The sequence below is a fragment of the Ranitomeya variabilis genome, chromosome 4 (assembly GCF_051348905.1).
Source record: "Ranitomeya variabilis isolate aRanVar5 chromosome 4, aRanVar5.hap1, whole genome shotgun sequence".
Taxonomy (NCBI): Eukaryota; Metazoa; Chordata; class Amphibia; order Anura; family Dendrobatidae; genus Ranitomeya; species Ranitomeya variabilis.
The window spans coordinates 272,822,994-272,834,389 of NC_135235.1; the positions used below are offsets into that span (position 1 = coordinate 272,822,994).

The 11,396-nt window shown below is 39.0% G+C and overlaps 1 protein-coding gene and 1 long non-coding RNA gene across 2 annotated transcripts in view; both read right to left on the bottom strand.

The window, feature by feature from the left end:
* Window positions 1-11: 11 nt before the first annotated feature.
* On the bottom strand, window positions 12-4,670 carry LOC143768814 (uncharacterized). The gene is made up of 3 exons (XR_013214041.1): window positions 4,647-4,670; window positions 3,883-3,927; window positions 12-45 (listed from the first exon to the last, which is right to left on the bottom strand). It is a non-coding gene; the product is annotated as an uncharacterized LOC143768814 (long non-coding RNA).
* Window positions 4,671-7,327: 2,657 nt separating this feature from the next.
* The window catches only part of LOC143767834 (5-hydroxytryptamine receptor 3A-like), a 33,890-nt gene continuing 29,821 nt past the window's right edge, over window positions 7,328-11,396 (bottom strand). Inside the window, exon 9 of the mRNA XM_077256355.1 lies at window positions 7,328-7,408. Coding sequence (XP_077112470.1) covers window positions 7,328-7,408 — 81 coding nt within the window. The remainder of the gene's footprint in view (window positions 7,409-11,396) is intronic.

Below are 11,396 nucleotides of genomic sequence, written 5' to 3' on the forward strand. Positions count from 1 at the left end.
GTCAAAGTCCACTGGATTCCATTGCAGAAATTCATCACTCCAGTACTACATGAAGACAAAACACCAAATAGTATAATACAAGCAGCACACTTTACACAACATAGTACTAAGCATCATGCAAGGGCTTTCTGCATCATATATATATATTTCTGCTCTGCTATATTTTCCTGACTTTGAATTCTACCATAATGTGCTTTAATAGTGATTTTGCACAATGAAGTCACATATACTGTTTGCATATACAGTTAGGTCCATATATATTTGGACAGAGACAACCTTTTTCTAATTTTGGTTATAGACATTACCACAATGAATTTTAAACAAAACAATTCAGATGCAGTTGAAGTTCAGACTTTCAGCTTTCATTTGAGGGTATCCACATTAAAATTGGATGAAGGGTTTAGGAGCTTCCGCTCCTTAACATGTGCCACCCTGTTTTTAAAGGGACCAAAAGTAATTGGACAATTGACTCCAAGGCTATTTCATGGACAGTTGTGGGCAATCCCTTCATTATGTCATTCTGAATTAAGCAGATAAAAGGCCTGGAGTTGATTTGAGGTGTGGTGCTTGCATTTGGAAGGTTTTGCTGTGAAGTAAACATGTGGTCAAAGGAGCTCTCCATGCAGGTGAAACAAGCCATCCTTAAGCTGCGAAAACAGAAAAAAACCCATCTGAAAAATTGCTACAATATTAGGAGTGGCAAAATCTACAGTTTGGTACATCCTGAGAAAGAAAGAAAGCACTGGTGAACTCATCAATGCAAAAAGACCTGGGTGCCCACGGAAGACAACAGCGGTGGATGATCGCAGAATAATCTCCATGGTGAAGAGAAACCCCTTCACAACAGCCAACCAAGTGAACAGCACTCTCCAGGAGGTCGGCGTATCAATATCCAAATCTACCATAAAGAGAAGACTGCATGAAAGTAAATACAGAGGGTTCACTGCACGGTGCAAGCCACTCATAAGCATCAAGAATAAAAAGGCTAGACTGGACTTTGCTAAAAAACATCTAAAAAAGCCGGCACAGTTCTGGAAGAACATTCTTTGGACAGATGAAACCAAGATCAACCTCTACCAGAATGATGGCAAGAGAAAAGTATGGTGAAGGCATGGTACAGCTCATGATCCAAAGCATACCACATCATCTGTAAAACACGGCGGAGGCAATGTGATGGCTTGGGCATGCATGGCTGCCAGTGGCACTGGGTCACTAGTGTTTATTGATGATGTGACACAGGACAGAAGCAGCCAAATGAATTCTGAGGTATTCAGAGCCACACTGTGTGCTCAGATCCAGCCAAATGCAGCCAAACTGGTTGGTTGTCGTTTCATACTACAGATGGACAATGACCCAAAACATAAAGCCAAAGCAACTCAGGAGTTTATTAAAGCAAAGAAGTGGAATATTCTTGAATGGCCAAGTCAGTCACCTGATCTGAACCCAATTGAGCAGCATTTCACTTGTTAAAGACTAAACTTCAGACAGAAAGGCCCACAAACAAACAGCAACTGAAAACCACCGCAGTGAAGGCCTGGCAGAGCATCAAAAAGGAGGAAACACAGCGTCTGGTGATGTCCATGAGTTCAAGACTTCAGGCAGTCATTGCCAACAAAGGATTTTCAACCAAGTACTAGAAATGAACATTTTATTTACAATTATTTAATCTGTCCAATTACTTTTGGTCCCTTTAAAAACAGGGTGGCACATATTAAGGAGCTGAAACTCCTAAACCCTTCATCCAATTTTAATGTGGATACCCTCAAATGAAAGCTGAAAGTCTGAACTTCAACTGCATCTGAATCGTTTTGTTTAAAATTTATTGTGGTAATGTCTATAACCAAAATTAGAATAATGTTGTCTCTGTCCAAATATATATGGACCTAACTGTATGTGTGTAAGGTGTATAATGATATACAGGTACATACTGCATTTGTACTGTATATGTATGTGTGTAATGTACTGTATATATACTGTATATGTATGTGTGCAAGTATATGTGAAGTATATGTACTGTATACTGTATGTGTGTAAGGTGTGTAATTGGTGTACTATATATGTACTGTATATGTATGTGTGTAATGTATGGCCTGTATGTGTAAATGTGTAAAGTGTATAATGTATATACTGTATGAGTGTGTATTTACAGCAGCAATGTGTTTACTGTATATGTGTGTGTGTGTAAGACGTGTAATGTATGTATTACATGTAAATGTACATGTGTATGATGTGTAATGGGTGTACTATATACTGTATGCATGTATTGTATATGTGTGTAAAGTGTATTGTGTAAGTATGTGTAGATGCGTGTAATGTATATACTGTATATGTGTGAATGTAAGGGCAGCAATGTATTTACTGTACAGTATATGTGTGTCTAAGATGTGTAATGTGTGTATTGTTTATGTATGTGTGTAAAATGTGTAATGAGTGTCCTATATATGTACACTCCGTACTGTAAATGTATGTGTGTATGGTGCATAATGCGGGTATTGTATATGTATGTGCTGTGTTTGTGAAAAAGGTGCATATTATAAATATATATATGTGTGTTAATGGTGTGTAATGAATGTACTGTATATGTATGTGTGCAACGTGTGCAATGGGTGTACTATACATGTGCATAATGTACTGTATATGTGTGTAAGATGCGTGCTGAATATGTATGTGTGTATGGTGGGTAATGCATGTACTGTATATGTATGTGCTGTATATGTGTGTAAGATGTGTAATGTGTGCTCTCTATATGTATGTGCTGTATATTTGTGTAACATGTGTACTGTATATGTATGTGTGTATGGTGGGTAATGTATATACTGTAATGTATGTACTGTAATGTATGTGCTGTGTAATGTGTGTACTGTAATGTATGTGCTATCTATGTGTGTAATATATGTACTGTATATGTATGTGTGTAAGGTGTGTAATATATGTACTGTAATGTATGTGTGTAATATATGTACTGTAATGAATGTGCTGCGTGTGTGTTTGTAAGATATGTACTGTATATTTATATGTGTATGGTGGGTAATGTATATACTGTAATGTATGTGCTGTGTAATGTGTGTACTGTAATGTATGTGCTATATATGTGTGTAATATATGTACTGTATATGTATGTGGGTATGCTGTGTAATATATGTACTGTAATGTATGTGCTGTATATGTGTGTAATATATGTACTGTACATGTATGTGGGTATGCTGTGTAATATATGTACTGTAATGTATGTGCTGTATATGTGTGTAATATATGTACTGTACATGTATGTGGGTATGCTGTGTAATATATGTACTGTAATGTATGTGCTGTATATGTGTGTAATATATGTACTGTATATGTATGTGCTGTATGTGTGTAAGGTGTGTAATATGTGTACTGTAATGTATGTTCTGTGTAATGTGTGTACTGTAATGTATGTGCTGTATATGTGTGTAATATATGTACTGTAATGTATGTGCTGTATGTGTGTAATATGTGTACTGTAATGTATGTGCTGTGTAATGTGTGTACTGTGTATGTATGTGTGTACGCTGTGTAATATATGTACTGTAATGTATGTGCTATGTAATGTGTGTACTGCACATGTGTAAGTGTAAGGTAAATTTACATAGTTAATATGATTAAGAAACATGAGTCCATCACGTACATGTGTATTTGTGAGGTTAAAGAGTTTAGTTTATTGGATTCTCTTAATATTGATGACAAATTGTTTTTACACAAATGTGGAGAGAGAGGGAAGACCATAAAGAAAAAGAGAAAGATTACAAGACCAGTTTAAATGTGACTTTGCAGTTAATCTCTTACTTTTGGTCATGTTTTATATAGCCGGCCTCTGACTTACTATTATTTTTAGGAGCGATCTATGATCTTTTATCTTACCTGATTATACAAGTAATATATTGTCAGAAGCTGTTTTTTCTCATCCTTTGAATTAGAAAATTGTAACATATTAAAGAATATAATGTATAAAATAATTAATAACTTAATTAAACAATGTAACGATGATTATGCTCTACACCTGGAGAGGAAAGGATTTACCAACATACTTAATTCGAATGGTGGCATAAATATTAATGGGGTTGTCCACTTTTAGAAAACTTTCTGCTATAAGCTGTAGTAGTTATAACAGAACACACTGAGTATTACATGGCCTCTCCGGATCCAGTGCTGAGTCTTCGCCACTGCCTTGCTCTCTGTTGGTTGTCTGCAGCGCTGACGTCAAGCTGACAGTGCTGCAGCCAATCAGGGAGCTCAGTGGCCTGTGCCATCTACAGGGGCAGAGCTGTCAAGTTCACTCATTGGATGCAGCGCTGTTGATAAACTTTATAAAAGGGGCTTGGACTATGGAAGACCCTTGTGCAAGAGCAGTTGGGCTCCTAAGCTAGCCTCAAAGAAAAACACTTTAATGACTTTACAGAAAATCCTGGCTTCAAGTCATAGATCTGGATATTGCAAAGAATTATTTCAGAAATTGCAACATTCAATAACTTTTCCTTATAGAAAGAAAGTAGAATACCCCTTTAAATGGGATCTCCAGGCTTGGAACAAATGTGCCAAATTGTGACAATATGCAGTGCGCACATTGTCGCCGTTCCCAAGTATTCTCACTGGCAGAAAATATGATGTTATACATGTATACTTACTACTGAAAGGATACCAAGGATAAGTATATCTATCTGCACTAAGGTGACTTTTCTCCAGTCTCGTACTGGTCTCAGCTTTGCTTCGTATCCTTCCATCAGATAGTGTAGAAGTTGTCCTGGGGTTGAGTTTGACTGCTTAGTGATGGATATTTCGTGGGCACCTCCAAATTATCAATAAAATGAAAAATAAAATATGTTATCAATGTCAAGAGTACCATATACATGTCCAGTATTGCCATCTGAAATTAGGTTTCACATTATAACTAGGGATGAGCAATTTATTTTGCAGTGCCATTGTTCGACAACCGGTTGGGTCCTCCATGACAGCCTGGCATTATTGGCCCAGGATTCTAGGTGCCTATGGTGCTTACTATGCTGTCACTGCTCTGTTGTAGTGTGTCCGAGGACCAGAGACTCCTTCCCTGTCCCTAACACTAGGGGCGCCCTAGCTCGCCCTGTTCCCTGGATTACTTCTGATGACGAAGACGCCAAGGCCATGTACCTTGCCTTAGCTCCTGAATCCACCCTCAGTCTGTACCCTTCTCCCACCCAGGGAAGAGGGGAGTAGTAGTGAGCAGTAATAAACCAACTAGACTAACAAGGTAATATGAACATGGATAAAGGAAACTACCAATCATACGCATATACTCACACAAACAACAGAAGTATGCACCGAGGAGTGGATAATGGGGTAAAACTAAAGTAGGAGAAATATGGGAAATTATCACACACTCAAAACCTAGCAACAGTCACAGATAAATCCACCAAATGCCTTCTCCAATAACCACCAACAACCTCCAGCCATGCAGCAAAAGCTAACTCTGACAATGAGTGCTAGCCAGGACCCAGGTTATATAGGAGATGGGAGTGGCTAACAGTGAACAGCTGTGAGCCTTAATGCAGGAAAGCTTATAGGAGCTCTACACTAAGCAGATTAACCCCTGTACTGCTAAAAGAAACTTTCTCCATTTAATATGAAGGTGAAGTGCTTCTAATCTGTGCAGGAGTAGGAGAAATCAGACGCTGCGGTCTTCTAGCTCCTCTGTGTCGCAGTAAACTCCTCACATATGCTCTGTAACTTCATGAAGTCTCAGACCCAAATATACCATAAACCCACCGACTCCAATAACTATATCGCTCTAGATAGCTGTCACCTTCCAAGTTGGCTATTGAAAGTTCCTAGGAGCCAATTTATAAGAGCACACAGAAATTGCTCAAGAAAGCAAGACTATGATTTTGAGTCTAATATGTTAGTGGAAAGGTTTGTAGCCAAAGGATATAATAAACAAACTTTATTGGAAACTAAAGAACAGGTCGGAAAATGTCCACGTGTGGAATTGTTGACCCAGAGGGATAAAATAAAAAATATTCATGAAGAATGGGGAATTGGTGAGATCCCAATCATCACACAATACAACTCCAATAGTAAACTCTTACATAAGATTGTGAGTAGACATTGGAATATTTTAAGGGAAGACAAAGTGATTGGAGACCTCCTGTCTGCACGCCCCAGATTTATTTATAAAAAAGCGAACAATCTGGGTAATATAATAGCCCCCACAAGTGGCACGCCGAAGAAGACATATAATTCTGTACTGTTAAAGTGTCCTAATGGTTTTTTTCCTTGTAAAAAATGTGCACCATGCAAGAAACTGAATACAAAAAAACAAACATTTATTTCCAATAAATCAGTTGTCATGGACATCAAGGATTTTATTACTTGTTCCACCAAGGGCATTATATACGGAATAACTTGCCCTTGCGGAAAATTATACATAGGCCGCACTATTAGAGCTATGCATGTCAGAATTGGGGAACATTTAAGGAATATTATAAATAAATTTACTGGACACCCTTTATCCATGCATTTTTTAACACACCATGGGAGCTCAGAGAAGGGCATTCAGGTCACGGGACTGAAAATAGTCAAAAGAGATGGACGTGGTGGTAATTTTATTCATCAGATGTCCAGGGCTGAAACAAGATGCATTTTTGAGATGAACACTAGCACCATATGGTCTTAATAGTGAGGTGGAGCTGTTTGCTTTTAACCAATAAGGCAACAGCACAGGATCAGTTACTCTATATAGGACGCACACATCGCACACCTTACCATCCCTGAAGAAGGAATCTGCGATTCCGAAACGCTTTGAAATTTGGTCTGGTGTGGCAGTGACATCACGCAAGGTCCTGCAGCCGCTCTGCACCTTGCTTGCTCTGTTTCTTGGATAGAGTTTTTTTTTGTGTGTGTGTGTGCCTGTGCATGGCACTCTTTGTCTAGTCCTGTGCGGGGAGTTACGCCTGTCACCGGCCGGGACGGCGATCCCCTAAGCATTGGCACATATATATATTTTTGGGGGGCACCTGCCATCATTTATATACATTGGCATCAAACGGACATCACTAAAAGGACCTTAAAGGGGAAAACGTTTATACACAGCATATAAGGACTGAGGTATGTCACATGAAGTCGCACCTAATTAACATTTGGTTTATTCAATGAGGTGTCATTCAACTTAATCTTTTTGACTGGCCCTCAAAATAGCAGAATTACTTTGATGCCCATGTGCAAGCTGGGAGCTTCTACTGAACTACTGATCATGTGTGACCTGACCACCAGTTCTGACAAAAGTTACGTGGTGGGATTGGTGGAGAATGGGAGAAATAGGAAACAAATAGTATTAATGATGGTCCATTTGTCTGCTGAACTTCAGAGACCATGTGAAACATCTGTCTTGGCCACCAAAAGAGCTTGTGCCATCCTGAAGAGATAATGTACACAACATCTACAAGAATAGAGAGAGCCACAGAATATGGAATCATTTGGTTGACTCAAGGAAGACTCATTCGAGAACATTTACCACATCCCCGGTACCAGGGTTCATTTCTAGTTCTAATTAAAGATCGTCCATCTGCTGAACTTCAGGGACCAACTGTGGTGAGATTGGGATATACACCTGTCTTGGCCATCAAAAGAGCTTGTGCCATCCTGAAGAGATGATCTACACGACACCTACAAGCATAGAGAGAGCCACAGAATATGGAACCATTTGGTTCACTCAAGGAAAACTCATTCGAGAACATTTACCACAACCCCGGTACCGGGGTTCATTTCTGGTTCTTATTAATGATAAAGGAGGGAATGCATCGCCTGAACATGACATTTACACTGGACTTACCTGAACAGACATGAAGAAGGTAGAAGATGATGCCGTGAATCCAACCAAGAATCATTGTGATGCAGATTGAGAAACCAAGATGCCGAACAGAAGAAATGATATCTGCTGCAGTTGACAGTCCACTTTATTAAAGTTTGTCCTACAATTACTGTGTGCACCTGTGGCACGAGTCACGGCTCCACAATTACTAGCAAATTTGTGGTTAATGTTCTCCTATTTATGGCAGTATTTTAATACCACTGAAGAACGTGGACTTACCGATCAAAGGTTTAGTCAAATAAGTCTGACCAATAATTCGTGGGAGTTTCCATTAAATAGTAAAAGTATCCTAAGTGAGTCCATAAGTGAATGTCAACAATTCTATATACTTGCTTCCATGAGCAACAAACACCAAAAATTCAGAACAGATGTAAACGAGCAAATAAAAAGATATCAATAATAATTATAAAAAATTACAGAAATGAGCAAGAAAAAATCTGATACGTAATCAATGAGATGAAAAATTTGATAATAAACAATAAACTATTTTGTTACATATATTAATCTATATATATTATTGCCTAATGGGTACTTCTGTCTGTCTGTCGTGGAAATCCCGGGTCGCTGATTAGTCCCGGCTGGCTGGCCGCGACCAATCCGCTACAGGCACAGTCCGGCCGCGAATTGGCCCCTCCCTACTCCCCTCCAGTCAGTGCCCCCTCCATACTCTCCACCAGTCAGCGGCGCTGGCCACATAGGGTTTCAGCAGTCCGTTAAATGGACTACATTACACCGCGGCATAACGCGGTGTAACACAGTCCGTTAACGCTGCTATTAACTCTGTGTGACCAACTTTTTTACTATTGATGCTGCCTATGCAGCATCAATAGTAAAAACATATAATGTTAAAAATAATTAAAACAAATTAAAAAATCATCATATTCTCACCTTCTGGTGCCTTTCCCGCTCCTTGCGACGCTCTGGTCCCAAGAATGCATTTCGGCAATGACCGGAGAAGACGTAGCGGTCTCTCGAGACTACTACATCATCACGTGTTATTGCTGCAATGCATTCTTGGGACCGGAGCGTCACGAGGAGCATTGCTAAACACCTGGGCTGGAACGGGGGCCGTCGGAAGGTGAGTATATAACTATTTTTTATTTTTATTATTTTTATTAACAGGGATATGGGGCCCACATTGCTATATACTGCATGGGCTGTGTTATATACTATGTCTTTGTGCTATATACTATGTGGTTGTGCAATATACTGAGTGGCTGTGTTATATACTACGTGGGATGTGTTATATACTACGTGGGCTGTGTTATATACTGCGTGGCTGTGTTATAGTACGTGGCTGTGTTATATACTGTGTGGCTGGGCAATATACTACATGGCTGTGTTATGTACTACGTGGGCTGTGTTATATACTGTGTGGCCTGTGTTATATACTGCGTGGCCTGTGTTATATACTACATGGCTGTGTTATGTACTACGTGGCCTTTGCTACATACTGTGTGGCTGTGCAATATACTGCGTGGCTGTTATATACTATGTGGGCTGTGGTATATACTATGTGGCTGTGTTATATACTACATGGGCAGTGTTATATACTACGTCTCTGTGCTATATACTACGTGGCCTTTGCTATATACTGCATGGGCTGTGCAATATACTGCATGGCTGTGTTTTGTACTACGTGGGCTGTGTTATATACTACATGGGCTGTGTTATATACTACGTGGGCTGTGTTATATACTGCGTGGGCTGTGCTATATACTACGTGGGCTGTGTTATATACTGCGTGGGCTGTGCTATATACTACGTGGGCTGTGCTATATACTACTATACATATTCTAGAATACCCGATGCTTTAGAATCGGGCCACCATCTAGTATTATAATATTATAATATTTATATATTTATTTATAGTATGCGATTTATTTTAATACATGTAATACATGAAATATGGGCAGCTCCTGCTCTTCTTTCTGAGAGAGAAATATAGGCTTTCCCAGTTTAAAGTAGGCAAGCCATTGGAATATGGCAGGATCTATGCACGCTCGGTAGTAAGGGAAAGATGTTCAAGCACCTATTATGCTGGCAGAATGCTAATGAGTGGTCAACAATTCAATCTATCCCCAGACTTAATTATATTTATTTGTTTCCATTAGGAATAAACATCAATTAAACCAGAGGTGATAGAAATGAGCAAAAAATAAACCCTCAAACGCAAATATACTTTAATATATATTTATGCAACAATCACAAACAAATATTGCATTTTTATTACAATGTATACAGTGCATTAATGTTATTGCATGCCTTAATTTCATTTATTAGATAATGTAATAAACAATCTGCAAATCTCTTTTTTTTTTTAAAAATCATGTTGTCTTGCCCCTGAAAAATCACTACAAAGTACGAGCCACTAGGTGTTTTTCTTCTAATTTGTAGCAGTTACCCAGAGATGGATTACAGTAATTGGATGAGGGTCTTAATCTCAGTGCTCCTTCTGTCCTGTGTGGGAAAGATGAGGACTTTTAGGTCAGTGCATGCAGGCTATTAGATTATGACAGGACCTATGCATGCTTGGAAGTTAGGGAAATTATCAGCATTCTGCCAGCAGTACAGGTGCTGGAACTACAACAGTATCTGTGCACTGAAAAAAGAATGAATGGCAAGTCACTGAGCGCAGGTATCTGGACAAATCCTGTGTATTTTTTTACTTAGAAAAAAAGTTTTTCTTCTGTTCTAATTTCTGAAAACATACTGTATTGGAGTTCACTGTGTAAATATAAAAATAATAAGCATCTAATGTGTAGGTGTTTTAGGAGGAGGAGTGTAATCACACGCCCACAACACGTGCACATTAGCTGCATTCATCAATTGGCAGATATTAGAGAGAAGGGTTGGGAATGTTACATTTCCACTTGTCTGATCTTACTATAGATAAGCCATCACCAAAGGTGGCTCAGTCCCTTCTCCCTCTTCAGAACATATGAACACTCGGTCACACTGAGCATGCATGTGTGTGACGGGAGGAGAGAGAGATAGCAAATGGCTGAAAGCACAAAGAAAAACGTTTATGGCCAACTTTACTCCTTTACTCCAGAATCCTGTGTTGGAACAATTAATTCTGTAGTCTGGTCTTATTGAATAAGTTGTATTCCTTTTTGGGGGATGTTTTTTTTTTTTTTTTTAAAAACAGCAATTCTGGCACTGTTTTGCATAGGCTTTATTTTTTTACAGTGGTCACGAATTTAGAAAAATACCATTTATTTTGCGCCACTTGCCATTATGGATGTAGCGATACTATTTAGCTATGTTTTTATATGTTGTAACATAATAGACTATATTTAGGGATGAGCAGACCCATGGAAGTTCAGGTTCAGCCGAATTTTAGCCCAAAGTTTGGTTCAGGTACAAAAACTGTACCCGAACTTGAACCTGATCCTGAAACCCATAGAAATCAATGAGGACCAGAACTTTGGAGCTAGAAAATCTCTCTCTCCCTCTCTCACTTCTCTCTCTCTTCTCTTTCTCTCTCCTCCCTCTCTCTTCTCTCTCTCTCCTTCCTCTCTCTCTTCTC